Here is a 27,927-nt window from a genome sequence, read left to right on the forward strand (position 1 = left end):
TCAAGCGGGGGGGGGGTCTCCAGAGAACTTTTGGTCCAGGCTCCATAATCCCCTAGCTCTGACTCTGTGCTTTCCTGGGATCTATCCTCAGTAGAGAGATAGCTCAGATCCCAAACGAGAGTCACACATGACCTTGAGAGGCACATAGGGAAACGTTGGTGGAGGGCATCCAAAGGAGTTTCGGTGCAGGAACCCTGCAGAACCTTTTCAACCAGACTGAAGCCACTTCTAAGAATATGAACTTTATTAAGAAACAAGGGTTGCACACAAAATAAGGAATTGGGGGAAAGAAGGGAAACTGGACGTAAAGAAAGACACACAGGGATTCAAAAGGAAGTGCAAAAATATTAACTAACGAGCACTGAATTTGCCCTTAATCTAGCAGGAGGCAGGTCCTTGGCTGAGAGAGCATTAAGCTACTCCCTTTCGGGACACTAGCAGAAGCTGGTGACAGGGTGCCTGGTTACTGGCAACCCATGAGTATCCTGGGGACCAAATGGTGGGGGTCTTGGCCCCTATTTTATAGTGATCAAAGAGGGGAAAGGTGTTATAATCAAAGTCACCCTAGCTGAATCAAAGTTGAGGGCCCAAAAGGCCAGGCTGCAGCCTGTGTCCGAAATCACTATTCCATTAAGAGATTTCCTGATGCCAGGCATTGATGAACTCAGAGTCAACTGGCCAGTTCTTGAGAAACAGGCGAGATTGCCTGTCCTGTGTTACAATTACATTTTCTCCAATGCATATGCAGCTTGCTATGTTTACTACAATTGTCACCATTTGTTTCACGTACATGCAATCACTGTGAAATGTTTTTAGAAACAATTACACACACACGTACGTTACTTAGACTGGTGTTTCTCACATATCGGATTAGTGTTTTCCCTTGATGTCTTTGACTTCCCACACCTCTTTGGGGCAGAGAACTCAGGCTCAAGTTTGCTTACACAGCAGAGAGCAATCTGCAAAGCTCAGAAATGCAGACTGTCCTGAGAAGACCAGAAGAACAATTCATTCCTCCTAACAGACTGCAGCATGTAGGAGATTATTAATTCGCGGATCCAATGCGGATCAATCTCCTGAAACCCAGCACAGACAAACAAAGAACTGTCATGAGTGAGCAAGTTTTCTGACACAAGTTAATGGACACTTTTCAGATTCACGACGGACACTGCTGTGTCAAAATAACTTTATGTCCAGATCTAAGGATCAAAACAACTATAAGAACCTAGCTCTTAGGACATGGCTTTGGCAACCTTTTACTCATCCTAGGAGCTTGCTGCTTGGTTCGAAGCTTCTTCTGCTGGGCAAGAGAGCTGGGACTATTTCTATCTGCAAACCAGCATGCCTGCTTGAAGCCTGCCTACTCTGTATGGGCCCTAGTGATGCTCAAACCTATGGGCCACGACGAGGATCAGTAATATACTTTCCTGGAAGACAACTCAGCTGTTGCCTCTTCACCCCTTCCCCCTACTAAGCAACCCTCCCTTCTCCTCATTCCTCTTTTCTTTGTTAGGTTTCATTAGTTAGCTCAACACTGAAATCACATGCAACCAGCCCATTGACTAGGAACATATCCACTACGCCAGGGATTCTCAAACCTGGGTCCTCAGGTGTTATTGGACTTCAACTCCCATAATCCCCAGCCTCAGTGGCCTTTGGTTGGGGATTATGGGAGTTGAAGTCCAATAACACCTGAGGACCCAAGTTTGATAATCACTGCACTACGCTAATGAATATGATTGACCTGCTTGACTTACTTGATCGGTACTATTGCTTAGAAAATCAATCTGCCTTAATAAAGCCCATTTAACTTTCTGAGAGTGTCTTTGCTTGTGGTTACCATATTAAAGAACTACGCTGGTTTGTGGCTAGAGGGAACAAGCCTTATTCTCATTGCCAGTTCTAGAACAGACACAAATCAGAGTGTGAATCAGGCTTGGCTCACAACAAAGGCTTCCCCACGCTTCCAGAGATAAGACAGCTCTGGGATCCAATGGAAAGAGTCAGCACATCTCTGATGGAACTCTGGTCACTCTTACCCCAATCCAGGGTTGAGGTTTTCCCTCCAAAATGGAGGTCCCTCCTCCTTAATGGTCCTGAACCTACATGTCTAAAGGAAGGCCTGTTTTGAGCTGGTTCCTTAATGTGAAAAGGGGTTTAGGACTGTAGCTTGATGGCCCTGACCTTTCAAGGATAAAAGCAAGGATTGTCCTCATTCAGTTACAAAAAACAAGGATGTCTCCCATTCAGAGCACTCAGGAAGAATCAGGCAATCTCGAGCTAAGATGGAAACCTGCATATCGTCACACTCCCCATTGTGGGTTCTATGGTGTCTAGTAAACTGTCCACTCGTTCTGAAGTTCTTTCCACACTCCAAGCATTCATATGGTTTCTCCCCAGTGTGGATTCTATGGTGGTTATTAAGATCTCCCCTCCTGCTGAAGCTTTTTCCACACTCTAGGCATTTATATGGTTTCTCCCCAGAGTGGGTCCTATAATGTCTAGTAAGAGTTCCCCTCTCACTGAAGCTCTTTCCACACTCCAAGCATGTATGTGGTTTCTCGCCAGTGTGGGTTCTCTGGTGTATAGTAAGAGTTGCACTTGTGTTGAAGCTCTTTCCACACTTCAAGCATTTATACGGCTTCTCCCCAGTGTGGATCCTATGATGTCTAGTAAGAGCTCCCTTCTCGTTGAAGCTCTTTCCACATTCCAAGCATTTATGTGGTTTCTCCCCAGTGTGGGTTCTAAGGTGTATAGTAAGCTGTACATTCTGTGTGAAGCTCTTTCCACACTCCAAGCATTTATAAGGTTTCTCCCCAGTGTGAGTTCTCTGGTGTCTAACAAGTTCCCTCCTTGTTCTGAAGCTCTTTCCACATTCCAGGCATTTATGTGCTTTCTCCCCAATATGGGTTCTAGGGTGTTTTGGAAAATCTCCCTTCATGCTGAAGCTCTTTCCATGCTGCGTATGGGTTCTGCTGCGTATGCTTCCATATGGGTTCTCCCCCTGGTGGATTCTATGATGTCTAGTAAGGTGTCCATTCTGGCTAAAGAGCTTTCCACACTGCAGACATTCATATGGTTTCTCCCCAGTGTGGATTCTTTGATGTCTAGTAAGAGTGGCCCTCCTGCTGAAGCTCTTTCCACACGCCAAGCATGCATATAATTCTTCCCCTGCATTCATTTCCCTCTGAGGTTGAGAGCTTGGTTCCGAACTGGAGCTTTTCCTACGTGGAGGGGACAGGCTTCTCTCTCTTTCTTTTTTCTGCATTATTCGTTGGATTCCATGATGAGATGTGGATGATCCCTTCCTCTTCTTCCATTTTGCTCCCATTTTTCGTTTCTGTTCTTCCCACTTTTTCCTTTTTGTTCCTCCCCAGATTCCTCTGCTGCGTTTTCCCTTATTCTTCCCACTCCCAGAAGCTGGAACCAAGAGAGAAAACTGGTCAGAGCCTGGGATGGAAAAGGAGTCTTAAGGAGAACGTATGAGCAGAAACTGTGGAAACGCAAACAAGGGGCTGTTATCTTTTTCCATATCTGATGGCTGTGTGGTTAATCCAAAAGCTACTGGACTCAAATTATGGAAAGAATGGCAAATAGCTTGCAAACTGAACGGGATTTATCCCCTCTTAGGGTGAAGAAGGAAATCAGGGAGGCATCAACGTGAGACACAGTTGTAATAATGGGTGACTTTAATCTTCCTCACCTAGCCTGGGCAAATTCACATTCAGGTCGTGACAAAGAGGCCAGATTTCTAGATAGGCTAAATGACTGTGCCTCAGAAAAACTGAAATCAAACCAGAAGGAAGGCATCACACCAAGCACAACGGAAAGGTAAAGTAGGAACGGAGGCCTTAGGGAAGCTGCCTCTTTTCTGCCTCCGTCCCCACACCTGAAAGATGGGTAGAATGATCATGCTCACTGACCTTGCAGGATTGTTTTGTGGATCACTATAAACTCATGCACATCCGGGCTCCCAACACTTGGAAGAGGTATACCCATGCTTCCTAACCTTGGGGCCTCCAGATGGTGCTGAACTACGACTCCCATCATTCTAAACTGTAGCTGGGGCTGATGGGAGTTGTAGTTCAGCAACAGCTCGAGGCTCCCAGGTGGGGAACCACTGTGCAATACAAATGCTAATTCTTGGTGATGGGGTACTTCTGTGCGCATCTTAAATATGGGTCATACCTGCTCTTCTCCTAATAACGTGTAGTGTGTGACAGTGATGTTAAGGGATGCTGCTTCCTTTACTACACGTTCCAGGGAGAAGATAACTTACTCCCCCACATATGGCTCAAAGCTGTCCTGGAGCTGCATTGAGATGTCTTCCAAGGTTTTTTAAATGCAAAAACACTGATTCCCTATGCATTTGGAGGTGAAAATCCTCTTCCTCAGGGGGCAAGTCTTTACATTACACATTGCAAAGTCTCACATTGATCTGGGGGTTGTGGTGGACAGCTCACTTCCATGATCTCTGGCTAGTGGCCACTGTTGTTAGTGGTGATGTGGGTTTTAGTCTAATTCAGCCGTGGGGTGGGGTGGGGACGAAGTTCTGTAGACCTTGTGGATATGATCCTGAATTAGGTGGACCTTATTGATGACTATCAATGGTTATTTTGCATCTCTCGGTTTTCCTTTCTTCAACCCCATCTCCATCTCTCATCTTTGAAGCTGCAAAAATGCTTTACTCAGAGACAGCAAAATTCACGCTGTCCTAGCTACAGAAACCATAGAGGCTGTATGTGAGACTGGCAGAAGTGATATGCTTTGCAGTGATAAGATGGTAACGTTCTGTGTGAAAGGTTTTTCCAAAGGGAGGGGGCAGGAGCAGTTTTTCACGGAAACAGCATGAGCAAAATAGCTAAAAGGGGAGAGATACAGAGATCTTTGGGAGGAAAGAGGGCTTTTTGGCTTTGACGGCAGTTGTGAGCCGGGCCTTATCCAACTCATGGAATCTCTGTTTGTAATCTCTGCTGAAGGGCAGAGTTCAAAGAGTAGAGCAGTGTTCTCTCTCATTTTTTTCATATGTGTGCGGAATGAATTTTGTTCTGAGTGGCAATATCAAGACTTTAAAGAGGATTTTAGCTCATTCGTGAGCACAATATTTCTACATATATTTTGGGACACATTTACAATATTTTATTGGTATATGTAGTTCAAGTTCTCACCAGCTGAGCAAACCAGGCTGATCTCTCTCTCACCTGGACTTCAAGGAAAGGGAAAAAACAAAGGAGTCTTACCCAGAGAGGACAGATTCGCAGCGTTCTCCTCCATGACTGCTCTGTGCAGGGCTCTTTGGGCCGGATCCAGCAGCGCCCACTCCTCCTCCGTGAAATGCACAGCCACTTCCTCAAAGGTCACCTAGCCAGGAAAGAGGAAAGAAACCAGGGGCGTAACTATAATAGGTCAAGGGGAGACAGCTGTCTGGGGGCCCACTGCCTTGCCCCCACCCCCAAGGTAAGTAACATGACTGACACCCCCAGCCGTGCACCGGCCCGGGCTTCCTTCAGTTGTATTCATCCTCCGAAACTGATGTGAGTGTTAAGACCTGGGGCTATGAGAACAATATGTCTTTCTCTAGTACCATTAAATGACTTGCATCATCCACAATTTACAAAACCTTTTTAAAAGTAATTTAGGATGATGTTCTATTGTGGCACATAGGATTTTAATTTATTTTTTTTAAATATATATATATAACACTATGCTTTTTGTTACCACTATTCAGCCTCATTTAAGATCTCTTTACTTCATGAGCTGAGCTTCAGTGGGGGGTGGTGGGGTGGGGCGCATTTTAAAATCTTGTCTCTGGGCCCACTACAACCTTGCTACACCCCTGAAGGAAACATTTGATACCTGGCAGATCACAGAATGTGTCTTTCCCTTCTGAGCACAATCCAAAAGGTTCATTCAAGAAAGGGGGTATAAGAAAGATGGGGGATGTTTCCCTGCCGGCTCATCCATTATATGTTATAATCAGTACTGCTTTTCAATTAAAAGGCCTAGTAGCCAGCACCTTGGACAGATGCCCCAGGAAAGAGAGCTTCTTCCCGGGCCCAAGAGAGGACCCAGGAATGGAGCTCCTCTGTCCGTCCTGCATCCTCCTCCCCCAACAACCCCTCCCCTACCTGATCCCCTCCTCCTGAAGCTTCTTCTGCTCCTCCAGAAAGAAGAGATGGATGAGGACACCTGGGCAGTTTTATTCCAGCACCTGCCAAAGACAAGAAATGTGATGGAAAAGTGGAGGAGAATAAAAGAAAGAGAGAGAGAGAAACAAGTAGAATTCTAAGCATCCTTTTCATGTAGGAATTCATGCAGAATTAAAAATGCAGATACAATGTCAACAAGTGTCTTAACGCATGATAGTGTTAAACTGCAGGAGAGGCTGGAGAAGAGGGCCTTCCTCCCAAAAGACTCAGGGGAGCATAGAAGCAGGGCAAGGATTTCAGAGACTCCAAGAGAAAGGCAATGGGCGGAGAGATTAAAAGGGGAATAGGGTAGGGAAAGGCCTTCCCAGGGAGGTTTTGGACACTGAGTGCCTTTTCCAAAGTTTCCGAAGATGGGTGGAGAGCAGGCTTCCCTCTAATTTTTTTTCATCAGTGAGAGGAATGAGGTTGGTTCTGGGCGGCAGTATCAAGGCAGTGTGTGCAGATATACATTATTATGTGCCACTATGAATACCACACACACACACATATGGAAGGAAAGAAATGTATTTTACAATTCTATTCTATTTATATTATTATAAAATAAAATATAAAATCATATTTATTCTATTCATAAAATGGGATTTATAGCTTTATAGTGCCAAACAAAGTGTGCTAACTCTGGGGTTCCAGCCGAACTCTTAAAATTCCAGGACGACAAAATTAATTCTTAATTAAGAGCCAGCGTGGTGTGGTTAGAGTGCTGGACTAGGACCAGGGAGACCCGAGTTCAAATCCGCATTCAGCCACGATACTTGCTGGGTGACTCTGGGCCAGTCTCTTCTCTCTCAGCCTAGCCTACTTCACAGGGTTGTTGTAAAAAGAGAAACTCAAGCAAGGCTCCTTGGAGGAGGAGCGGGATATAAATGTAACAACAACAACAACAACAACAAAATCTATTAATTATGAGAAATCCAAAGTCCTGGTTTTTACTAAAGCTAGGAAACTTTACAAGTGGTTGGTAAACAAGGAAAATATCAAGGAGGTTTATAAATTTAAATATCTTGGTATACATTTTCAATATAATCTTAATTGGAAATCTCAAAGATTGTATTCTATCTCCATTGCACATAAAGCCCTCAATGCTCTCTTGCAATTTTACTACTCCAAAGGAGGCCACTATATACCTATGGCTCTCCAGGTTTTTCGAGCAAAGATTGTAGCTCAATTATTATATGGGGTTCCACTCTGGATTCAGGGAGCAACATCTGAGATGGAAAGGGTTCAATCAAACTTCCTTAGGGCTATTTTTGGGGTAGCTAGATGTGTACCTTATTCAGCGTTATGTTTAGAGTCTAGGTCCCTTTTATTTCATGGGAGCTTACCTTTATTAAATGGATTAAACTTTGCTTGGAATATTGGGAGCCCTCCTACTTTTGGTTTTTATGGAGGGACTTTTCCCTAGCCCTTGGCTGTCATACGTCAACAGTAGAATACTGCAAATGGGTCTATCTCCTTCTGAAATTCTACTTATGGGAATTGAGAAGGCAAAGGATATACTTTTACAACGTCTCCATGACACTGAGCATCAGAATCTTGTTTCTTGAGGAAACAGGACCTGTTCTCCTTTATTCCTTGGGATCATGCCCCCTCCGGGGAATAGCAGTGCTAGTTATCTAACTTCCCTACACTTTTTAAAGTTTAGGGTAGCATTTACTAGGGCCCATATGAATGTGTTGCCCTCAGCCCTTTTGGAGAAAATATTTGATAAGGGATTGCCAGACTCTAGCTTATGCCCTTGTGGAGCAGGTCTCCCCAAAACAGTTTCGTGTGTGTTACTATATTGCTCTCTTTATTGTGATACCAGGAAAGAACTTATATTCCCTTTGTTAGAGCAATTTCCAGGGAGAGCTGACCCCTTCTATTTGAATTTCTGTCTTGAGGACCAAAATAATGAGGTCACTAAAGTGGTGGCGAAACTCTTTTATGTTGCTATCAGATTAAGATATTGTTTAAGGTCTAATTCATAGGAGTTCACTGTTTTATTATGTTAACTATGTACAATATTTTGTTTAAATGCTTCTTTATGTCTTTTGTATGGTCTATGGCTGTAATAAAATTGATAAATATATGATTGTTTCTATTGCTGCTGTTTTGTATCTTTTATTCATTCATTCATTCAATTTCTATACAGCCCTTCCAAAAATGGTTCAGGGCAGTTTACACAGAGAAATAACAAACACACAATTGTTATAGTGTGCTTGTTTATTAATCAGATCTGTATTTTTAGATTCTAGCTAATATTTTGTGTTATTTTTGTATAACCTTTCCATGAAGGCTGAAGCACAAACCAAATCATTCGGGGGGGGGGAGGAGATGTTAACATAAGGATCACCCTTGCCACCGAACGGAACCCTCCCCTCCGTGAACATTTTCCACTCTCTTTTGCATGTAGCACCATAGAAAACTGGGACAGAAAGCAGAGAAAACCCTGAAGGGGCACAGAAGAAGTGTTTGTTGGGGGGGAGCATGTGAAAAGTACTTCTCCTACAAGTAACCTCGGGGGTCCTGGAGTGGGCCAGCAGGTGGGAACATCTGTCCACCATCTGGGGTCAGCGATGCACAGGAAACATTTAAGAGCAAAGACATAAGCCAGGAGATGTGATTATTTCTACCGAGGATTCATTCTGTACACACATTCTGTTTCTATGCACACTTTTGTATTTAAGCTACGTGAAAGAAAAGGTGTTTCTGGATGTAGTGCCTTAAGTAGATGACTCCTGAAACGGCTGAAATAGAAGATTTCCAAAACTTTGAAAAGAGTTGGACAGGAGCATCTACCCCAAATGGGCTCAGGGGAACATCAAGGCAGCCCACAGCCAGAAGGGATATTTGAGAGAGAGGAAGAAAAAGGGGGCGTCCACCCCATCTCATTTTACCTGGCAAGGCCGTATCTCTATCACACTCCTCTTTGATCCTGCTGGACGGCAGCCTCTGCCTAGTGTCCAATGGAGCCTCCTCTGCCTCAGGAAAATGAGGGGCCGTATCTGACAGCAGTCCTTGCATCTGAAAGAGAGAAGAAGAAATCCTCAGGAGCAGGGAACAGGGGGAGAGGGATTAGAGAGGGGATGGTGCAGGAAAGACCCAGAGGAAAGAGCCTTAGACTGAATCAGACCCTTGGTCCATCTTGCCCAGAACTGTCTGCACTAACTGGCAGCAGCAGCTCACCACAGGCAGCAGTGCAGGCAGGAGTCTTTCCCAGGCATGCCTGGAGATGCTGCCAGGGGTGGGACTTACTGCATGCAAAGCAGATGCTCTACTGCTAAGATGGGCTAGGGCCAGATCCCCAAGAAGTTCCCTGATCCACGACGGCGTTGAGGTGGATGGATAATCTTTAAGGGCAAATTCCTCTTAGGCAACTTCTGCCTTATTTTAGGCAACGTTGAGCAACTTCTGCCTTGTTCCTGGCTCATCTTCCCAGATCATCTTCCCAGCAACTCACAAGGGCGAAGAGAAGCCGCTCTCTCACCTGCTGCTCTTCCGGCTTCTGCTCCTCTTCCCGGCTCAGGAGGAAACCTTCGGCCAGAGCCACCGCCTGGGAAGTGGTCTCCGCTCTGCATTCTCTGACCCAGCTCTCCATCTCCGCGGGCAGGATGGTCAGGAACTGCTCCAGCACCACCAGGTCTACGATCTGCTTCTTGGTGTGCCTTTCCGGCTTCAGCCACCGGCAGCAAAGCCTGTGGAGTTGGCTGCAAACCTCTCGGGGCCCCTCGGTCTCCCGGTAGCAGAGCTGCCTGAACCTTTGGCACTGCACATCTGAGCTGGTGGCGTCCTCTTCCACTCCCAGCATCTTCTGCTCAGCTCTTTCCCAGAATTCCCTGCTGTTCCCAGCCTGGCTGGTCTCAGGGCCTTTTCCTGCTTCCTGGCCAGGTGAGTCTTCCTTTTCTATCTTTAATCCCTGCTCCAAGGCAGCTCCGAAAAACATCTCCATGTTGAGGGATGAAGATTCTTGGCAGCCAAATGCCAGCTCACGGATCTCCAAGCTGTAGGAGAAGGAGAGAAACGCTAAGACTTAAAGAGCATCCAGAAAGTCAGTGTGTGAGGCGGGCAAGGTGGGTGGGGGGGAGGGGGCGGGGTGTCCTCCCTTGAGGCCCCCAGAACCAAGTCCTCAATGCAGCATTCTTCCCTTCGGCCTGCCCCTGCCCTCAGCTTTCCCACACCAGGGAGCATCTTTGCTGGTTCCAAGGACTCCATCCTCCCCAGCTTGATTTGGGCCTCAAAGACCAAGGACAGGTGTGCGTTTTCTGGTGGTTGACCCTTTGGCTAGGTAAACCCCCTGCCATGCCTAAGAGTCTTTGGCACATATGAGACCAAGATCCCAATCTTGGGAAGCATTTGCAGGAAAAGCTGATATTTTCTTTCAATATGATAACTTAATGCTAGATTCCCAGGAGCAGGGAACGAGGGAGAGGGAAGAGGAAGGAAATGGTGCAGGAAAGACCCAGACGAAGCTGCCTTATACTGAGTCAGACTCTTGGTCCAGCTGACTCAAGACTGCCTACACGGACTGGCAGCGGCTCTCCAAGGGTTCAAGCTAGAATCATTCCCAGCCCTGCCTACCTGGAAATGCCGCTAAGCTTTGAAGCCGGGTCTCCCTGCATGCAACGCAGATGCTCTAGGGCTGAGCTAGGGGGCTCCAGCCCCTCAGGGGAATCTCTTACAGGGCTCACACTCCAATGCAAAGTTGCAAACCAGAGCGGGCAGGGGAGACCAGGGGAGGAGGCGGGTGCAGAGAGCAGGGTTCATAAAAGGAAAGCCATTAAAAAAAACTTTTATTGTTGCTGTACTGCAAAGAGTGGGATGCAAAATATGCACATACCTTTGGGGGTCCAAGCAGTGCTGCTTTATCGATTTGGGGGACTGAACCGAAGCTTCCGTCTGCGTCCCTTTGCTATCCCTTGCAGCTTGCAAAGCAGAAATGCCTGCTGTGCGCATGCTCAGCAGCAAGCAGAATTCACTAGACTCCTTCAGCAGCCTAGAGGCAAAACATCTACAGATATGCCGCGCTTGGGACTCATCTTTGTTCTATAGAATCGTAGGCAAGGAGGATGTCTACCACCCTGGAAAGGTTTCCTAACAAACGGGGGTGGGGGTGGACTTTGCAGTTCCAGACTTGGAGTCACACTTCAGCCGTGGAGGAGGAAGAGGCAGTGAAGGGACGGAGAGAAGAGTTAACGGGTTCAGAAGAGCTGGAGGAAGAACTTGCAACCGCTGCATGCGCTGCAGCAGAAGCGTGCTGTGAATCCAGAGCAGGAGTTTCTATAATAAGCTTGAGCTGCTCCTTGGAGTCTGAAGCAGGGTGCAAGAGGATTGTGCTGCCTGGAAGACTGCATGTCCTTCATGTCATGTCTTGCAATTTCCCTGTGTAATTTCCCTGTAACTTTTTGCTAGATCCGCTGCAGCACACAGATGCGAACACGCGCAGACACACACACAGAGAAAGAAAACCAGTCCAAGAAGTATGTCCAGAGACAGGAAAGGAAAGGAAAGATTGTCTCGAGAAGTCAGCGTTGAGCATTGACTCCTGGCGCCCACAGAGCCCTGTGGTTGTCTTTGGTAGAATACAGGAGGGCTTGACCATTGCCTCCTCCCGCACAGTGTGAGATGATGCCTTTCAAAATCTTCCTATAGCGCTGCTGCCTGACTATATCCCATAGTCTGGGAAACACACCAGTGGCGATTCGAACCAACAGCTGTTACCTGGGAGACCCCAGTTACCACAAACCAGACAGACAAGGATGATTGAAGGAAGCAATAGTCACCATTTATTGAACCAAAACCAGCGCTGGTGGCTCTTTCCTGTGCCTCGTGGCCTACCAGGAAAGACGCCCCGAATCCCCCGGTTTTTGGGGTTTTAAACCTTGGCATTGTTACACATCTGGGCGTTAACATTTGGCCCAAGAACCAATTAGTTCATTTCATTAACACATGTGTTTGCCTCAGGGCTGGACTTTGCTCTGAATTCCGGTTTTACAGAAAAGAGATAAGCAAATTAAGAGAAGATTCTTTAACATTCTAAGAAGCAGGGCAGTTTGGAATAAGCCGATCATTCGATGCCTATGCTAATGAAGTTTGCAACACCCGTACCCTCTTCCCCCACCCTGTCTGTCCTTGGCAGATAAGTAACTCAGCAAGGAATTTTCCATTCCACACTTGCAAACTCTATTAACCATTTCTTGACCAGTGCAAACCTGAGTTCTGTCTCACTCTTTTTGCAAAGACACTTTCCCATTCCATGAGAACAAAGTAATTACAAAGCAGCTTTCAGAAAAGGCATTTCCCCCTCATTCCACATTTCCCCCCTTAGAAGCCATTTTATGGCTTCTCTTCCTGAGGTACATAGCCATTATATGGGGGGCAGTTTCTTTTCTTACTATCGCTGAGATAGTGGATTGCAAAGCACTGGTTATACATAGTATTATGCAGGGCAACAGTAGCAGTATTAACACAACAATAGGAAAGATCATAAACGCAGATTTCAACCAGTTTAGATCCAGTGAGCCAATTCCATAAGTCCCAGTCTGTCACACTGCCGATCCTCTGAAGGCTCCCCTTCCTTTCACTTGACCACTGCTTTGGTCTGTAATAGAAAGACATCCCTCTCGGGAGAGACAGTTCAAGGCAATCCTGCTTATGCTAGAAATAAAAGACAGATGCATGTTTTACCAATTTCCCTCCCCTGGGTAGGGACAACATGCTGAAACTGAGTTCCTGAGTAGCCCAATACAATAAATAAACCTGAGGCTATTTTCAATTTGATCTTTTGGCATTTTCTTTCCAATTTATGTTCTTGTTTTCCTGCTTGCCCTCTTTTCTCCCCCCGAAGTCCAAAACAGAAGATAATGTCTTCATTTACTTCACCTGATGAGCAATCCTGAGCAGGAGGCAAAAACAATGAAAATCAAAAAGAGAAAATAATAATGTTCACATCCATACCCCCTTGTGGGTTCGTTGACTGTAAAGGCATTAAAATCCGACAGGTCAAACAGTCTTGTCTCTCGAGAGGCCACAACATAAGCTCCAGTGCTCGAATATCCAGCTGTTTCTCCAAAAAGTCCAGAGCGGTGTACTGCATAAGTCTGCTCTTTCACAACAACCCTTCGAAGCAGGCCAGGCCGTTTAAATAGCTGGCCCAGTGTCACCCAGCAGTGTGGTCGAATGAGGATTCAGACTCAGGTCTCCCTGGTCCTAGTCTACCACTCTAACCACTACGTTGGCTGCCTACATACTTACAGACTTCTGTCAGGGCAATCAATCTCCATCCAGTGTATCTGACTTCATGATTCGTCAGTGACATCTGGCCTTTGGGATTTTAACTGCCCCCATCTAAGCCACGTGTAGGTAGTGTTCCAGCTCTCCATCTTCAGCCTCATCACTAGCAAGCTTGGTAGGGCAACAATATCCTCAGAAAAACCTATAAAAGAAACAGTCCTTGCCCCCCAAGAAAAATACTATACCTATTGAAACAGGATCAAAACCCCTTACGTGAGGTCCAGTGTCTCATGAAACAAACAGGCTTCCTAGTTAAAAGATATCATCAAGAAAAATGTCCATAGTTTCGCCGAGGAGTGAAGCCTGTGATAAACACAGTCATTATCCAATCTCTAGTCAGGAGCTGTGAAAACAGGGTACGGATTGTACGACAACACACAAACTTGATTCCTATTAAACTGGGAGGTTTTCCAGATAACATGCAAACCAGTCTTGTGGAACTCCCTTCCACTTGCAGGAGTGGCAAAACAAAATTCCTTTCACCAAATCTCATGTCTGGGATCTGGAATTTCAAGATCCAGCTGCTGTGAAGGCAAAGCAGGGCTGGCGGTGGGACGAATTTATAAATTTTGAAGCCTCAGACCCATTGATAATAGTTTACAGCAAAATCAATTAGCAGAAACATTTCATACATATTACAAAAATATAAAACAATAACTGCATTTGACTATCTGACTTAAAATCTCTTTTCCTTCTTACCCACAATGACAAGTTGCTGTTCAGAGATCTTCCTTTTCACTCAATATTGGGAGTGAGGAGACTACACTCCAGTCATAATTTAGCATTTGCATGTGGGAAACACTTTTCCATGTACAGTCTATACAAAAACAACTGAAACAGAGTTAGAAGAATCTAAGAGCCCCCTCTTTTTAGTCAAGCAATTTCATTACAGCCATAGGCCATACAGAAAATGTAAAGAAAATTAAAAGTATACATTAATACAGAACTTTTCTCCAAGCTCCCTTTAGCTCAAGAAAGTATTACAAGTTTGTAATAAGGAAACCACCATAAGCCAATACTACAGTATAAAATCACATTTGGCAAAAACAATTGCATCTGAATGGCAAGGACACACACAATCAGACATTTGGGAGAATGGAGTGGACAGAACTCGCCCTTTCTTCAGCATATATATATACAACCCAGCCTCTATATAGCAAATTACCAAAACACTCTCACATATATGACAAAAAAACACCCATCAGCAAAACAAATAGGCAGAAAGGCAGAATACCCTCTGCATTTTATCAAAACGTGGAATTTCACACAAAGCCTAATAGAAACAGAACTGAACAGAAATAAAGTTCTCAGGAACAGAATCTTCACAGAAGCATCTCTGGACACCCATAGAAACATACACACATATACACACCCACAGCTCCCCTGAAATTAGCATCAGTCACAGTTAACATTTAAACAAACATTTTTGATGGAAAACAGGGAAGTTCACATTTTAAATATCATTTTAAAAACACAACAAAATAAACAGCTACATATTTCAAAATGCATTTAAACAAAATAAACTGTGATATAACATTTAAGTCTGTTTAGGGCTTAACCCATGAGCAAGTTAACCAGTCAAGCGGAACAAAGAAACCCCAAGAAAACACAGTCACTAGCAAACTGGTCTATAAATCAACATTCTTTTCATTCCGTTGAAAACTTCCCTTTTGTCAACACCCCGTGTTGGTGTGAGCAGGTGCAGGGACTTGGTGAACTGTCCCTGCCCCGGGAAATCAGTAAGTCAATTTGGATATACTCAATTAGGCCTGCCTCTACTACCTGAGCCCCAAGGAGCATAACGGGCTCCTATCCTGGCACATGTCACGTAACGTGCACAAGCTTTTTTCCCCTAAGTAGACATGTTGCAGACATGTAGGGATTCCTGCAGTAGCCTTGCGGGGCCATTTCTTCCCCTGTGGGTGGACTGATGGTAGTGTTCTACCAAAGTGTGTCCCAACCCTCTGGGCATTGCCTGCCTGCTGTCTGGCTGAAAGGACCAGCCCTGGTCCCTGGCTGGTGACTCAGCCATCCTGGTTTCATCCTCTGGGTGTTCTGTGTGCTGTGAGTCCCAGAGATCTGTGAGTTTGGACAACAGGATCCCCTGTCGGGCTGGATCTGCTTGCAGACCCTCAGCCACTCTTTGGGCTGCCTGGTCAGCCTTCCTGTTGCCTTGTGCCTTCCTGCCATCCCCCCTTTGGTAGCCCCTGCAGTGCATAACAGCCACTTGCTGGGTACACCAAACAACCTTGGGCAGGCAGAAGATCTCCTTACTGTGTCTCATCTTCTGGCCCCTTGTGCTGATGGTAACCGGTTTGTCCTCGCCCTCCTTGGGGAGGCCAGGCTGACAAAGTCTCCTGGCTCCTGCCTCTCAGGGGCCCCTGTGATGGTGGTCTTCCAACACCTGTCCCTGTGGCATCCTTCTGCCAGACTTGTTGTGACCACCGACCTCCCAGGCAGGAGTTTCCGGTTTCTCGTGGGGCACTCCTTTCCTTCCCTGTGACCCTCCTCTCTATCCTGACCTGTTCCTTCTCCTGCTCAACTTACCCATGCCTTCTGAAGTGGTGGCCGCCAAAAGTTAAACTTTTGTCTCTGGCCATGAGCCTTTCCTTGGGCATTCTCTGCCCAAGCCTACTGGAAGGCTCCCGGCTTCGTCCTGCGCTATCAGGACTTTGGTGGCCTCCGGTTTCCCGTCCCACCACGCCTTCCACTTCCTTTCTATCTCCTCTCCCCTGTCTGCTGCTTTCCTTCTCTGCTCTCCTACAACCCTGCTTCTCCACCTTCTGTCTGTCCCTCCTTGTCCTACAACCACCCAAACATTACCTTCCTGGCTTCACAACAAGCAACTCCAAACAACATGCCAAACCTTCAGTACTTCACACTTTTCCTTTTCCTTCCCTTAAACCAGCCTCTTTCCATCTGCCCTTCAACAATTAACCAGCCTTTACATCACATGCACCAAATAAACCTCCTGAAACATCTCTACCTCTCTGCACCTTTCCAAGTGAATGTGTGCCAATCTCCTGCAACTTGCACTTCTCCTCTTGAGATTTACCTCCATCTCTGCTGGGCAAATGGTCCCAGCCTGCTTGCCTGGGCCTCTGCCCTCATGGCTACTCAGGGGGTTGCCTGTTGCTTGCAACAGCTCCTGAGCCTGGTCTCAGGGACCAACCTGGTACCTATGTTCCACGCCTTCTGGATTCCTAACATCTTCAGTGGGCCAGGATCAAAATGATCCTGCCTTCCTGATTTCTGAGTTGGGGGAGAGAGCAAACTGCCTCCTTCCTACCGTGTTCCTAATTCCCACTGGCCTTGGGGATACGGAACCCCAAGTACTTCACACGGTCCTGGCAGGCTTGGGCCTCTGGCTCTCGGGACTATGTAACCTGTAGTCCCTCAGAGCCCCCCCCAAGCCTGGCTTGAAGCTCTTCAGCATCGACCCTTCCCCTCCCATTGTTTTCCCAGAGGCGTGCTCTCTTACACTCTGAACAAACAGACAAGTGGGGGGGGGGGACGGACTGCGGGTAAGGGATCCACGCAGTGAGGCACAAAAGGATTTTAGACAGACAAATTCACACTTCGCACCTCCAGTTTCCGCTCTCCTCCCGTCGCCGGGACAGAAAACGTACTCAGGAGTCCCGCCTCTGCCAGTGCAGGGCCACACTCGGGGTGGGTTTCCCCCTTTGGGGTCCCCCTCTGCACTCACCAAACTTTCAAACTGCACACATTCACACCAACTCCTCCCTTGTTCCTCCTCCCAGAGCCTGTCCTGCTTTTAGGCAGTGCCCTCTGCCCACAGCGGCTCTTGACCTAGGGTGGGCTATTCCCTTGGTCTCCTACCCGTCCCGGGACTCCCAATACTTCACCTGTCCGGACCCCTTGCGTTGGTGTGCCTCGTTCCGCGCCCGTCTTCGGTGGACTTGGGAGTCTGGGTCTCACGCCGCGGGGGTCAAAACCTTCCTTCTTACAATGGGAGAAGTGGCGCCGAAGGGTTGCTCTCCCACGACGTGAGAAAGGGACCCCCAAGTAGCCACCGATGGGCAGGTAAATCACCAGCAGACCATCCGAGCTTGAACGGCACCAGTTTATGTTACCTGGGAGACCCCAGTTACCACAAACCAGACAGACAAGGATGATTGAAGGAAGCAATAGTCACCATTTATTGAACCAAAACCAGCGCTGGTGGCTCTTTCCTGTGCCTTGTGGCCTACCAGGAAAGACGCCCCGAATCCCCCGGTTTTTGGGGTTTTAAACCTTGGCATTGTTACACATCTGGGCGTTAACATTTGGCCCAAGAACCAATTAGTTCATTTCATTAACACATGTGTTTGCCTCAGGGCTGGACTTTGCTCTGAATTCCGGTTTTACAGAAAAGAGATAAGCAAATTAAGAGAAGATTCTTTCACATTCTAAGAAGCAGGGCAGTTTGGAATAAGCCGATCATTCGATGCCTATGCTAATGAAGTTTGCAACACCCGTACCCTCTTCCCCCACCCTGTCTGTCCTTGGCAGATAAGTAACTCAGCAAGGAATTTTCCATTCCACACTTGCAAACTCTATTAACCATTTCTTGACCAGTGCAAACCTGAGTTCTGTCTCACTCTTTTTGCAAAGACACTTTCCCATTCCATGAGAACAAAGTAATTACAAAGCAGCTTTCAGAAAAGGCATTTCCCCCTCATTCCACACAGCCTCCTGCTCTCTAGGCAGGTTGCTTTCCCGAAACCAGGTGAACTGACTGAGTGCTGTTTATCCATTTGGGGTTAGGGGTGGATGGAAGCCACTATTAGGGGGCAAATGGGCAAAATAAAAATGTGTATCTGGCCTGGAAGGGCTTCCTGCTCACATCTCCCAGCCCCACTCAAGCTCTGTATTGAAGCCCTTTCTGTCCCTGAGATCCCCAGAGAGAACTGGTGCTTCCACAGGCCAATGGCACGCCAATTTCAGCCCGCGCCACGGCCCCCTAGCCCCGCCCCCTGCATCAGATGTCAGACACGAAAGTTAGCCACGCCTCTTGTGCCTGACGTCCGATGCAAGGGGCGTGGCTGGGGTGTGAGGCGTGGCCCCTGAAGGGCGCGGCCCGGCTTCCTTGAACCCTTTCGAGAAATGGTGGCTCCGCCCCTGATTCTTGTGCAGTCCTGGGGGGAAAGGGGTGGTAGAAACTAGGCTCAATGCTGCGTGTGTCACGGTGTGTGCGCACGTAGGGGGGATGATGCTTATCTTGTGTGGTGGAGGCGGTGGGAATAAAGGCCATCAGGTCCAGGCTCCAAAATGACCCAGCTGCACCTCTGGCAGGTGGCCGCGTGTCATCCTCACCCAGTCCTCTGGATTGGCTCTTTTCTTTTGATTTTTCCAGGGCTTTTTTCCTGGCTAGGAAAGGCCCAACCGCTCCCAGCAATTACTCTAAGGGAGGCCTCGTCCTCCTTCAAATCCCTGCTGTCACTACAAGCACCAAAGAAGCAAAGTTGAGGATGGGGCCACAGCTCAGCAGTTGGGGCTCCATTGTGGAGATGTTCAGAATGATCAATTTCTCCCTGCTTTCTCTCCTACTGTCCTTCCGGACACTGTGTGTGCGCACAAACTGGAACATGGGAAGAAGCTGGATATAGACTCAGCACCCTCCTTCTAGCTCAGGACCGTCTAATCCAGGCCAGCACAGATGAAGCCCCCTAGGAGCTTTTCCAGATGGCGACTTTACCATGACTTTACTCTGAGAGGCTGGGTGTGCACTCACATCTCATACATCTACTCCAAAGTCCGCGTGATATTTCAGGGAGCTCTTCACACACGATTCGGGTTTCCCCTCCATATTGGAGGCAGCCTAGCCTGATTTGTGTCTGAGGTTTAAAAAAACCCCTCTTTTTGCAGTTACGCCCTGAACTCTCAGTAAAGCCTTGGAGTAAAGCCTGCGGTCTGAAAAGCCACCAGCGGCTTTTGGACTACAACTCCCAGCATGCTCAGCCACAGTAGCCACAGTCAGGGATGATGGGAGTAGTAGTCAACATCTGCAGGAGGGGCAAAGTAACTCAACCCTGACTCTTGCCACTCTCCAAGGCTTCAGGCAGGCTCCTTCCGAGGCCTATCTGTGGATGCTGCCAGGGAGTGAACCTGGAGCCTTCTGTGTGCAAAGCCAGAGCTCGATCGCTGAGCTGGGGGCTCTCCGGATGAAGAAATGGAGCTCCCAAACTGAGTCACACCCTCGGTCCATCCAGCTCAATATTGTCCACAGAACCGACCAGTACAGAAATGTATTCAGAGGCAAGGAAAAGAAAGTGTATGCAGGGAAACGCTAATATTCATGCATCATTTGGAAAGATTTATGCACATTCATTCATAACGCAGCACACAAAACACTGGGTCCCAATCTACTCAGGAGGTAACAAGGGTAAAAGCAAAGCAGATCAGAAGAAGACATTTCAGAGGGTTTTATATTTCACACAGTGAGGCAGATTTGCAGGTTTCTCTGCCGTTTCATGTGTGTGATTTTGACCCCGGGAGAGTTGGCTCATGTGCGGAAAGGCTTGCCTTCCTCCTGATACTCTTTTGACGCACCAAGCATTCCTGTGGTTTCTCCCTGAGAAGCCACGGGGGGTTACTCTATTCAGTGGCACTCTTACCACTGGACTTCGGGGCTGACGTCCGACTCCACACCCCTGGGGCCCCCCAAATTTGTCCCAGGCAGTCAAATGTAATTATGACCTATGCCAGGTGTTCTGGAGACAAAGGGGCTAGTGGGAAAAGAAATATAGGGAATGGGGATATGTTAAGTTGCATGAATTTTCTGCTAATGCATATTTGCATAAATATATCTGTTTTATACTCTTACATTCTTGTGAGTTCCGTTGCTGCTTGTGCCCTCCAGAACCCATGTGTTAAATATATTTGTGTGGGTCTGTGTGTGTGTGCACGTAGAGGGATGATGCAGCAAGCGGGGGGGGGGGGGGAGAGTGGGTCTCCAGAGGACTTTTGGTCCAGGCTCCATAATCCCCTAGCTCTGACTCTGTGCTTTCCTGGGATCTATCCTCAGTAGAGAGATAGCTCAGATCCCAAACTAGAGTCACACATGACCTTGAGAGGCACATAGGGAAACGTTGGTGGAGGGCATCCAAAGGCATTTTGGTGCAGGAACCCTGCAGAACCTTTTCAACCATGTTTGCTGGTCAATGACCGAATAAACTTATAACTAACTAACTAACTAACCTTTTCAACCAGACTGAAGCCACTTCTAAGAATATGAACTTTATTAAGAAACAAGGGTTGCCCACAAAATAAGGAATTGGGGGAAAGAAGGGAAACTGGAAGTAAAGAAAGGCACACAGGGATTCAAAAGGAAGTGCAAACATATTAACTAACTAGCACTGAGTTTGCCCTTAATCTAGCAGGAGGCAGGTCCTTGGCTGAGAAAACGTTAAGCTACTCCCTTTCAGGACACTAGCAGAAGCTGGTGACAGGGTGCCTGGTTGCTGGCAACCCGTGAGTGTCCTGGGGACCAAATGGTGGGGGTCTTGGCCACAATTTTATACTAATAAAAAAAAGGGGGGGGAGGGCCTTCCCACTCCTTCAGAGAAAGACAGATCTGGGATCCAATGGAAAGTGTCAGCAGCACAGCTCTGATGGAACTCTGGTCTTACCCCTATTCAGGTTGCAGGTTTTTCCTCCAAAATGGAGGTCTCTCCTCCTTAATGGGTCTGAACTTACGTGTCGAAAGGAAGGCCTGGTTTGAGCTGGTTATCTATTGTGAAAAGGGGGTTAAGCCTGTAGCTTGATGGACCAGACCTTTCAAGGACAAAACAACAACACTGATACGGCGCTTTTCAACAAAAGCAAGGTTTGTCCTCATTCAGTAACAAAAAAGAGGGATGTCTCCCATTCAGGAGCCGCCTAATGGCGCAGTGGGGAATGACTTGACTTAGCAAGCAGGAGGTTGCCGGTTTGAATCCCCACTAGTATCTCCTCTCTTACTGCGTGGGAGGAGGCAATGGTAAACCCCTCCTGTATTCTACCAAAGACAACCACAGGGCTCTGTGGTTGCCTGGAGTCGACACTGACCCGATGGCACACTTGACCTTTTACCTCCCATTCAGAGCACTCAGGAAGTATCAGGCAATCTCGAGCTAAGAGGGAAACCTGTGTTTCGTCACACTCCCCAATATGGGTTCTATGGTGTCTAGAAAACTGTCCGCTCGTTCTGAAGTTCTTTCCACACTCCAAGCATTTATATGGTTTCTCCCCAGTGTGGATTCTATGGTGGTTATTAAGATCTCCACTGGTGATGAAGCTTTTTCCACACTCCAGGCATTTATGTGGTTTCTCCCCTGTGTGGGTCCTCTGGTGTCTGATAAGAGCTCCCCTCTCATTGAAGCTCATTCCACACTCCAAGCATTTATGTGGCTTCTCCCCAGTGTGGGTTCTAAGGTGTATAGTAAGCTGTATATTCTGTATGAAGCTCTTTCCACACTCCAAGCATTTATGTGGCTTCTCTCCTTTGTGGGTCCAATGATGTCTAGTAAGGGCTCCCCTATAGCTGAAGCTCTTTCCACATTCCAAGCATTTATGCGGCTTCTCACCACTGTGAGTTCTTTGGTGTATAGTAAGATGTCCTATCTGGCTGAAGTTCTTTTCACACTCCAAGCATTTATATGGTTTCTCCCCAGTGTGGGTTCTAAGGTGGTTATTAAGTACTCTCCGTGTGCAGAAGCTCCTTCCACATTCCAAGCATTTATGAGACTTCTCCCCAGTATGTGTCCTATGATGTCTAGTAAGAGCTCCCCTCTCGCTGAAGCTCTTTCCACATTCAAAGCATTTATGTGGTTTCTCCCCAGTGTGGGTTCTCTGGTGTATAGTAAGTTTTCCAGTCTCACTGAAGCTCTTTCCACATTCCAAGCATTTATATGGTTTCACCCCAGTGTGAATTCTCTGGTGTCTAATACTTTCTCCCTTCGTTCTGAAACACTTTCCACATTCCAAGCATTTATGTTCTTTCTCCCCAGTGTGGGTTCTATGGTGTTTAGTAAGTTCTCCCCTCAAGCTGAACCTCATACCACACTGCATACATTCATATGGGGTCTCCCCATGGTGGATCCTGTGATGTTTAGTAAAGTGTCCACTCTGGCTAAAGCTCTTTCCACACTGCCGGCATTCATATGGTTTCTCCCTAGTGTGGATTCTTTGATGCCGAGTAAGAGCGGCCCTCCTGCTGAACCTCTTTCCACACGCCAAGCATTCATATGGTTCCTCCCCTGTGTTCATTTCTGACTGAGAGCTTGGTTCTGAACTGGAGCTTTTCCTACGTGGAGGGGACAGGCTTCTCTCTCTTTCTTTTTTCTGCATTATTCGTTGGATTCCATGATGAGATGTGGATGATCCCTTCCTCTTCTTCCATTTTGCTCCCATTTTTCGTTTCTGTTCTTCCCACTTTTTCCTTTTTGTTCCTCCCCAAATTCCTCTGCTGCGTTTTCCCTTATTCTTCCCACTCCCAGAAACTGGAACCAAGAGAGAAAACTGGTCAGAGCCTGGGATGGAAAAGGAGTCTTAAGGAGAACGTATGAGCAGAAACTGTGGAAACGCAAACAAGGGGCTGTTATCTTTTTCCATATCTGATGTCTATGTGGTTAAGCCAAAAGCTACTGGACTCAAATTATGGACAGAATGGCAAATATTTTGCAGACTGAACGGGATTTATCCTCTCTTAGGGTGAAGAAGGAAATCAGGGAGGCATCAAAGTGAGACAGAGTTGTAATAATGGGTGACTTTAATCTCCCTCACCTAGCCTGGGCAAATTCACATTCAGGTCGTGACAAAGAGGCCTGATTTCTAGACAGGACAACTGAAACCAAACCCAAAAGGGGGCACCAAGCCAACCACAACGGAAAGGGAAAGTAGGAACAGAGGCCTTAGGGAAGCTGCATCGTTTCCGCCTTAGTCCCCACACCTGAAAGATGGGGAGAATAATCATACTCACGGACCGTGCAGGATTGTTGTATGAATTACTTTAAACGCATGCACATGAGGGCTTTGGACACTTGGATGAGGCTTCCCCACCTCAGGGCTTCCAGATGGTGCTGAACTATGACTCCCATGACCCCCTGCCACAATACATTGCAACTGTGGCTGATCAGAGTTGTAGTTCAGCAACATCTGGAGGCCCCCAGGTGGGGACCCACTGCACAATACAAATGCTAAGTATTATTCTTGGTGGTGGGGTACTTCTGTGCGCATCTTAAATATGGGTCATACCTGCTCTTCTCCTAATAACGTGTAGTGTGTGACAGTGATGTTAAGTGATGCTACTCCCTTTACTACACGTTCCAGGGAGAAGATAACTTACTCCCCCACATATGGCTCAAAGCTGTCCCGCGGCTGCATTGAGATGTCTTCCAAGGTTTTTTAAAATGCAAAAACACTGAGTCCAAATGCATTTGGAGGTGAAGATCCTCTTCCTCAGGGGCAAGGTCCTGAGGAACTCCTGTATTGGGCAGCAGTGATATGGGAAGGTGCTGAAAGGCATCATCTCGTACTGCACGGGAGGAGGCCATGGGAAACCCTTCCTGGATTCTACCAAAGACAACCACAGGGCTCTGTGGGCACCAGGAGTCAACACCGACTGGACAGCACAACCAACCAAGCCCAGCCTCGCCATGTCAACAAGCCTTTTCTATCGCACTGGCTCTTCGGCCCATAAGCAGATCAATCTCAAGACCAGGGCAATATTTCCACCTAGTTCTCACCAGCTGAGCACACCAGGCCAATCTCTCTCTCGATTTGACTCTCCCCTTTCCGGGGAGGGGGTGGGGGAAGGAGTCTTACCCAGAGAGGCCAGATTTGCAGCATTCTCCTCCATGACTTCTCTGTGCAGGGCTCTTTGGGCCGGATCCAGTAGCGCCCACTCTTCCTCCGTGAAATGCACGGCCACTTCCTCAAAGGTCACCTAGCCAGGAAAGAGGAAGGAAACCTTGGATACCTGGCAGATCGCAGAGTGATTCTTTCCCTTCGAAGCACAGTCCAAAAGGGTCGTTAAGAAAAGAGGTGTGAGAAGGGAGGGGGATGTTCCCCTGCAAGCTCATCCGTTATGTTTTAAATACAGTACTGCTTTTCAACTAAAAGGCCTAGTAGCCAGCAGCTTGGTCAGATGCCCCAGGAAAGAGAGCTTCTTCCCGGGCCCGAGAGAGGACCCAGGAATGGAGCTCCTCTGTCCGTCCTGCATCCTCCTCCCCCAACAACCCCTCCCCTACCTGGTCCCGTCCTCTTGAAGCTTCTTCCACTCCACCAGAAAGAAGAGATGGATGAGGACGCCTGGGCAGTTTTATTCCAGCACCTGCCAAAGACAAAAATGTGATGGAAAAGTGGAGGAGAATGAGAGAGAGAGAAAAACAAGTAGTTTTCTAAACATCATTTTCATGTAGGAATTTATGCAGAATTCAAAATACATCTACATTTATTTATTTTTATTTTTTACATTTTATATCCCGCTCTTCCTCCAAGGAGCTCAAAGCGGTGTACTACAAACTTAAGTTTCTCCTCACAACAACCCTGTGAAGTAGGTTAGGCTGAGAGAGAAGTGACTGGCCCAGAGTCACCCAGCAAGTATTTGGCTGAATGGGGATTTGAACTCAGGTCTCCCCGGTCCTAGTCTAGCACTCTAATCACTACACCACACTGGTTCTTCACCCTTGCCAGCCAATGGAATCCTCCCCTCCATAAACATTTTCCACACTCTTCTGCAGGTAGCACTGTAGAAAACTGGGACAGAATCCAGAGAATATCTTGAAGGGGCACAGAAGTGCTTGTTGGGAGGAGTATGCAAAAAAGTGCTTTCCCTACAAGTAAGCACAGGGGTCTCACAGTGGGAACATCTATCCACCCTCTGGGGTCAGTGATGCACAGGGAACATGTAAGAGCAAAGACATAAGCCTGGAGATGTGATTATTTCCACTGAGGATTCATCCTGTAAACACATTTTGCTTTTATGTACACTTTTATACGTAAGCTCATGAAAAGAAACATGAAAGAAAAAGTGCTTTTGAATACAGTGGCTTGTGTAGATGACTCCTGAGACTAATTCCACGGGAGATTTCCAAAACCTTGCAAGGAGTTTGTACGTAAAACTGTTCCTTTCTGAACTAAATTCCCCATGTGAGCCCTAAAGGTCGTTTTCAGGGTGTTCATCAATCACCCCAGAGCAGTTTCGCTAAGGAGATGGACAGGAGCATCTTCCCCAAACGGGCTCCGGGGAACAACAAAGTAGACCACAGACAGCAGAGATATTTCAGAGAGAGGGAGAAGGGGGAGTCCACCCCATCTCATTTTACCTAGCAAAGCTTTATCTCTATCACCCTCCTGGAAGATCTTGCTGGACAGCAGCCTCTGTCTGGTGTCCAACGGAGCCTCCTCTGCTTCAGGGAAATCAGGGGCTTTTTCTGACAGCAGTCCTTGCATCTGGAAGAGCCAGAAGAAGAGATTCTGAGGAGCAGGGAACAGGGAGAAAGGGATGGGAGAGGGAATGGTGCAGAAAAGACCCAGAGGAAAGATCCTTATACCAAATCAGACACTTGGTCCATCTCATACAGAATGACTGGCACTGACTGGCAGCAGCTCACCAATGGTTCAGACAAGAGTCTTTCCAGCCCTACCTGGAGATGCTGCCAGAGGTGGAACTTGGGACTTTCTGCAGGCAAAGCAAATGCCATACCGGTAAGCTGGGCTGCAGCCAGATCCCCAAGAAGGTCCCTGATCCATGTAGGCATTCGAGTGGTGAGTCATCACTTCCAAGTTCTTGGGCAACTTCTACCTTGTTTTAGGTTATCCTGCCTCATCTACTCAGCTATTTGCTGAGAAAGTGTTAAGAGCTAAGATGAGGGCTAGGATGAGGGCTAAGAGAAGCCGCTCTCTCACCTGTTGCTCTTCCGGCTTTTCATCCTCTGCCCGGCTCAGGAGGAAACCTTCGGCCAGAGCCACCGCCTGGGAAGTGGTCTCCGCTCTGCATTCTCTGACCCAGCTCTCCATCTCTGTGGGCAGGATGGTCAGGAACTGCTCCAGCACCACCAGGTCTATGATCTGCTTCTTGGTGTGCCTTTCCGGCTTCAGCCACCGACAGCAAAGCCTGTAGAGTTGGCTGCAAACCTCTCGTGGTCCCTCGGCCTCCCGGTAGCAGAACTGCCTGAACTTTTGATGCTGCACACCTGGGCTGGTGGCGTCCTCTTCGACTCCCATCATCTTCTGCTCATGTCTTTCCCAGAATTCCCTGCTGTTCCCAGCCTGCCTGGCCTCGGGGTATTTTCCTGCATCCCAGCCAGGTGAGTCTTCCTTTTCTATCTTTAATCCCTGCTCCAAGGCAGCTCCGAAAAATATCTCCATAATGAGGGATGAAGATTACTGGCATCCAAATTCCATCTCACTGATCTACTCCCTGTCGGAGAAGGAGAGAAATACTAAGAGTCAGAAAGCATCTGGAAAGTCAGTGTGTGGGGCAGGCAAAGGGGTCTTCCCTTGAGGCCCCCAGAACCAAGCCCTCAATGCAGCATCCTTCCCTTCGGTCTGCCCCTGCCCTCAGCTTTCCCACACCAGGGAGCATCTTTGCTGGTTCCAAGGACTCCATCCTCCCCAGCTTGATTCAGCCCTCGAAGTCCAAGGACAGGTGTGGCTGTGTGGTGGCTGCCCGTTGGCTAAGTAACCCCGCTGCCACCCCTAAGATTCTTTGGCATGTACGAGAACAATATCCCAGTAAGCATTTGTGATATTTTCTTCCCTATGATAACTTAATGCTGTTGCATGGTGTAACCCTTGTGGTGAACTTGGGAGAGGAAAGAAATCCTTCCAGTTATTTGGCAATGCTGAATTAACTTAAGCAGACTCAACTGATATCAAAAATCATTTTAAAGGTTAAAAAAATTGGTTTTCTCTTGCCCATTTTATCGTGAATAACACTGTAAGGCAGTCTCAGCTGAGAGAGATTGACGGTGAAAGGGTTCAGGCTAGAATCATTCCCAGCCCTGCCTACCTGGAAATGCCGTTAAGCTTTGAAGCCGGGTCTCCCTGCATGCAACGCAGATGCTCTAGGGCTGAGCTAGGGGGCTCCAGCCCCTCAGGGGAATCTCTTACAGGGCTCACACTCCAATGCAAAGTTGCAAACCAGAGCGGGCAGGGGAGACCAGGGGAGGAGGCGGGTGCAGAGAGCAGGATTCATAAAAAGAAAACAATTTTAAAAAAAACTTTTATTGTTGCCGTACTGCAAAGAGTGGGATGCAAAATATGCACATACCTTTGGGGGTCCAAGCAGTGCTGCTTTATCAATTAATGGCTGGACTGAAGCCTCTGTCTGCTCTGCATCCCTTTGCTGTCTCTTGCAGCTTGCAAAGCAGAAATGCTAGCTGCGCATGCTCAGCAACCAGTACTCAGTAGACTACTTCAGCAACCTAGAGGCAAAACATCTGCACAGTTGCTGCACTTGTTG

General features: G+C 47.4%; 1 protein-coding gene across 1 annotated transcript; it reads right to left on the bottom strand.

Annotated features, from left to right (window-relative positions):
* Positions 1-226: 226 nt before the first annotated feature.
* LOC128338481 (zinc finger protein 420-like) lies at positions 227-27,842 on the bottom strand. Its single transcript, XM_053280985.1, has 8 exons — positions 27,736-27,842; positions 26,370-26,883; positions 25,787-25,913; positions 24,710-24,792; positions 24,285-24,405; positions 21,655-22,960; positions 18,024-18,032; positions 227-2,837 (listed from the first exon to the last, which is right to left on the bottom strand). Exons 2-8 carry the CDS (start codon positions 26,829-26,831, stop codon positions 2,213-2,215), a joined length of 2,733 nt encoding a protein of 910 aa, XP_053136960.1. The 5' UTR covers positions 26,832-26,883; positions 27,736-27,842; the 3' UTR covers positions 227-2,212.
* Between the last annotated feature and the right edge of the window lie 85 nt (positions 27,843-27,927).

Source organism: Hemicordylus capensis, chromosome 16 (genome assembly GCF_027244095.1).
Source record: "Hemicordylus capensis ecotype Gifberg chromosome 16, rHemCap1.1.pri, whole genome shotgun sequence".
Lineage (NCBI taxonomy): Eukaryota > Metazoa > Chordata > Lepidosauria > Squamata > Cordylidae > Hemicordylus > Hemicordylus capensis.

Bases quoted from the DNA above. Each gene is read 5' to 3' on its own strand.
- LOC128338481 (XM_053280985.1), bottom strand. From the start codon at position 26,831: ATGGAGATATTTTTCGGAGCTGCCTTGGAGCAGGGATTAAAGATAGAA. The intron at 24,406-24,709 runs GTAGGGGAGGGG...TTTCCTGGCTAG, and splicing joins CTTCAAGAGGACGGGACCAG to GTGACCTTTGAGGAAGTGGC. The intron at 22,961-24,284 runs GTAAGACTCCTT...TCTTGGTTCCAG, and splicing joins TGCAAATCTGGCCTCTCTGG to TTTCTGGGAGTGGGAAGAAT.